Source organism: Vipera berus (assembly GCF_964194415.1).
Source record: "Vipera berus genome assembly, chromosome: Z".
Lineage (NCBI taxonomy): Eukaryota > Metazoa > Chordata > Lepidosauria > Squamata > Viperidae > Vipera > Vipera berus.
The window spans coordinates 8,934,755-8,939,382 of record NC_138205.1 but is presented as its reverse complement, the minus strand read 5'-3'; the positions used below and the strand labels follow the sequence as shown (position 1 = coordinate 8,939,382).

Here is a 4,628-nt window from a genome sequence, read left to right as displayed (position 1 = left end):
TTTATTTGCATCCCACCTTTATAATTTCTACAAATAACTCAAGCCGGCGAACAAATCCTACCTCCTCCCGTTTTCCCCAGAGCCATAACCCTATGAGGTAGGTTGGGCTGAGAGGGACTGGCTTTCACAGACAAGACGGGACTAGAACTCACAGCCTCCCAGTTTCTAACTTGGTGACTTATCCACTATAGCAGGGCTTTTCAACCTCTTCACCCATTGTACCACTTTTAGGATATGGCAATATCCGAGTACTACCAGTCGACTAGCAAAGTGTCAAAAACCTGATGACAAAAAAAAGGAAAAAAGCGATGAAGTACAGGTAGTCCTCGACTTACAACAGTTCGCTTAGTGACTGTTCAAAGTTACAATGGCACTGAAAAAAGTGCCCCCCAAGCCACAGCCGAGCAAAAACCTGTCTGCCCGCCTGGCGGCACTCTTCCTCCTGTCTGAGGTTTTCAATGTTGTGAGCACTTCAGGATTGGCAGCAGGGGTGGAGTGGGGGATGTTTAGTTTTTATTCCCCCCCCCTCTGCTGGGTGGTTACAGGAGGTTTTGGTCACTTCACACGACCCTGGGACACTGTCATAAACATGAATCAGTTGCCAAGCATCTGAATGTAAATCACAAGACCCTGGAGATGCTGCAACATTCCAGCTGATCGGCGCCTTTTCTGGGCTCAGAAGCGCCAGGATCAGCGCCGAGCTCCAGCTGGAGCCTGGCGCTGATTCTGGCGCTTCCACTGAGCCCTGACAGCCCTGCAGCTCCAGCCGTCTCTCGCTCAGGCTTGCGCAGTGCTGCCACTGGTTCAGCTCATTCCCCTCCCCCGCTACTTTTCTAGGATGGTCGCGTACCACCTGCCAGGTGCCAATGTACCATAGGTGGTACCCGTACCCCTGGTTGAAACGCCCTGCACTACAACATACTGGGTTTTGCTTATGTCCACCCTACGTTATGGTGGCCTATATTTTGCCTCTCTCACCTGCTGATCTTAAGGTCCAAAGTTTAAAGGTAGTCCTCGACTTACGATCACAATTGAGTCCAATATTTCATTTGCTAAACGAAGTAGTTTATAAGTGAGTTTTGCCCCATTTTATGACCTTGCTTGCCCCAGTTGTTAAGTGAATCACTGCTGTTGTTAGTAACACGGTTGTTAAGCGAATCTGGCTTTCCCATTGACTTTGCTTGTCTGAAAATCGCAAAAGGGGATCACATGACCCCAAGACACTGTAACCGTCATAAATATGAACCTGTTGGCAAGCATCCAAATTTTGATCACAGGACCATGGGGGATGCTGAAACGGTCAAAAGTCACTTTTCCCAGTGCCGTTGTAACTTTGAACCATCACTAAACAAATGGTTGTAAGTCAAAGATTCCCTGTAATCGCCACAAACACAAAGCCATCCTCTCGATATCGTTTTTCAAAAACATACAATACACCAACGCCAGAAGCATCAAAAGTAAGAAGCTTGCCACTAGACAGAGCCGAAGAAGCTTCTTGGATGAGAAGCGAAACGTCTGCAAAGAGAAACAAGAAAAATCCAGTTGCCTTGTGAAAAAGCACCTTTGGGGAGAACCACGACCTGGATGACTGAGCATCTCCATAAACATTCCCTCTAGAAACTCTCTCTCGCGCAAGATTCCTGGTGATCGTAAAGCCGCGACAAGCGTTTGCACTGATCTTCCAGAATGCCTCGGAAGACTTCATAGCGGTGATTGAGGTCCTTCCGGCTGTGGATGTGGTGCGTTGTGCCTAGGGCCCCCTGAGGGGATGGCGCTCCATAGAAGACCCGCTGGATGCGGGAGTGCACCAGCGCCATGGCACACATCAGGCACGGTTCTCGAGTTAAGTATATGTCATACCCGGTGCAAATGTACGGAAGGCCATCCTCAAGAGGAGGTGGCGTTTGGGAAGTGTTGTCCGCATGAAGAAAAGTGCAAGCAGGATAATCTCTGAAGCCGTAAGCTCCCCCTCCGTGGCTGTGAGCCACCAAGTCAATACAGACCATGGAAGCATGGAGAAGTGGGTTAGAGCCCTCCCTACAGTCGTGACCAACAGCCAGAACTCGGCCAGTGGCCGGGTCCACCACGGCAGCTCCTATGGGCTCCATACCCTGCCTCGCTCCCTGTTGGGCTGCTTGGATGGCCAATTCCATGTAACTCTGCATGCGATTCCTTTCCAAAGGGGAGAAAAGACAGCCCTTCAAAGCTTGGCTGATCCGCTTGTTTTCATGGAAGGAGACAGGCCAGTGCGACACAGCTTCCTCATACTGGGGACGAGTCAAAGGCGCACAGGCCGGCACGTGAACCAAAAATGGTTTCCCCAAACCACAGAAGTCTACTTGGCCACTGGGAAAGAGTTCAGCGAGAGACCGCAAGCCAGCCTGCTCTCCGTTGAGGCCTGCAAGGCATAAGATCATCTCCAGCGGGTGGGAGCTGCCTGCAGAGAGACAGGCCCGGATACGTTTCAGATGAGGATAGTCACTCAACGGATAGACAGCAGAGATCTCTTTGACTAGGCGACAAGTCTCTTTCTTATCCAGGACAGGGGCGGCATAGACTGGCATGAGCCTGATGCCCTGTGATTCCTCCTCTGAAAGAACAGGCTGTACTTCCCAAGAGGAGGCACCATTGGGCTCCGCTGTCTTCCGTCGCTTGGAATTGGGCTCCATCCTTATTACATTCTCTGGGAACAAAAGAGGTGATCCAAGATTAAATGCAGAATGATTGTTAAAGCATTAGTTAATATTGTTCACCTTCCTTCCCATCTTTTCCTTCTTTCCCAAAATGTTAAAAGAACATTCTAAACATTATGCCAGTTTTAAAGAAATAAGGCAAGCCTTGACCACAGCTCACAACAGACATTAGAATTGAACCAAATTTCAGATTTGTTCCCAGGATGTGTAAAGGAAAAGGTTCCCCCGCACTTGCGTGCTAGTCGTTTCCAACTTTAGGGGCTGGTGCTCATCTCCGTTTCAAAGCCGAAGAGCCAGCGCTTGTCCGAGGACGTCTCTGTGGTCATGTGGCCGGCATGACTAGACGCCAAAGGCACACGGAACGCTGTTACCTTCCCACCGTGGTGGTCCCTATTTTTCTACTTGCATTTTTACGTGCTTTCGAACTGCTAGGTTGGCAGAAGCTGGGACGAGTAACAGGCGCTCCCTCTGTTACGTGGCACTCGGGATTCAACCCGCCAAACTGCCGACCTTCTGATTGACAAGCTCAGCGTCCTAACCCACTGAGCCACTGCGTCCAGGATGTGTAGGTAGATATAAATGCAGCCACCATTTTAAATTTTCAAAATTATTTGTTAAATTTATTTACCGTCTAGCAAATTTACATTTTGAATTTACTGAATTTACGTTTTTAAATTTTAAACAACCTTGATTTACCCCGCCCCCCCCCCCCAAGATCCCAGGAAAAAGATGGAGCTCTTTTGAAAAGCTGCAGGAGAGTTTGTCATGCACTGTGAACCATTTTTTCTCTACTCATTCCTTGGTGGAGCATTGGGCTAATGCCTCCTTAAGTAACACCAGCTGCCTGCAATTAGTGCAGGTTCGCATCCCACCAGGCTCAAGGTTGACTCAGCCTTCCATCCTTCCGAGGTAGGTAAAATGAGGACCTAGATTGTTGGGGGCAATTAAGCTGACTTTGTAATAATGCCGCTTGGGGGGGGGGGCGAAAGCCCTAATAAGCAGGCATATACATAGAATGAAGGCTATTGCTAAGCACATTGATTTGTGCTTAAAATTGTAAGCCGCCATGAGTCTTCGGAGAAGGGCGGGATATAAATGGGATTAAAATAAAAAATAAATAAATAAAAGGTTTCACAACTCGAAAAGCACAGAACCCTCATTCCAGTAGGGACAAAACTCTTCCAACCCTTGGCTCATTTAACTCCAAGAACAAGGTTTTTAATTTATATTGTTAAAAAAAGGGAGCAACAGGAAATGCCAACCTTAAAAGAGCTGCCCGTCTTATTATCTTTTTAAACACTGCACAAGGTTAAGAATGATCTATCTTGGCTCCTGCTGACTTTTTGATTACGTGCCTGGCTTTTCAATGGAAGAGTCTTGAGGGGAGGACGGGAGAGGCGCTCTGCACAGGCTCAGGAACTACATTCTTCCATCAAATGCTTTTCCTCGTTCCTCTGCTTCTGCTGGAAATAATTAGGCACCCTTCAAATATTATTACTGGCTGTTAATTAAAACAATGCATATGGTAATTTCCCTTCTTCCAGTTTGCAAAAGCCCTTGCAAATATCTCCCCACCGGCCACATCCAGGAATCCCACTTTTTTTTTTTTTTTGCACCACGTGACTGAAAATCTCACCTCGTTTCGAATTCTGCAAATTTTTCCCCCGCGAAGCAGCACCGTCTGCCGATTCTCCGCCGCGCCTGCTCTAGCTCTGATTGGCCAGTGAAGTTCTAGGGCTCTCCAAGAAGAGTGCGGTGATTGGCTAAGCAGGCTCCACTCTCCCCTTCCCACCCTCCCCTCTTTCCTTGGCCGGCGGTTGGTTGCGACGAGAGAGAATGGTCATCCTAGAACGGCCATATCTTCACACTCGAACGATAGAGAGACGAGCAGCGTGCCGGAAAGAACGGTCAGCGACCTGAAAACGGATGCGGAAC

The 4,628-nt window shown here is 48.4% G+C and overlaps 1 protein-coding gene across 1 annotated transcript; it reads right to left on the bottom strand.

The window, feature by feature from the left end:
- Positions 1-1,613: 1,613 nt before the first annotated feature.
- On the bottom strand, positions 1,614-4,126 carry LOC308678595 (putative inactive tRNA-specific adenosine deaminase-like protein 3; the record flags this gene model as incomplete). Its single annotated transcript, XM_081345821.1, has 2 exons — positions 3,956-4,126; positions 1,614-2,683 (listed from the first exon to the last, which is right to left on the bottom strand). The coding sequence occupies exon 2, from the start codon at positions 2,667-2,669 to the stop codon at positions 1,614-1,616; it is 1,056 nt and encodes a 351-aa protein (XP_081201947.1). The 5' UTR covers positions 2,670-2,683; positions 3,956-4,126.
- Between the last annotated feature and the right edge of the window lie 502 nt (positions 4,127-4,628).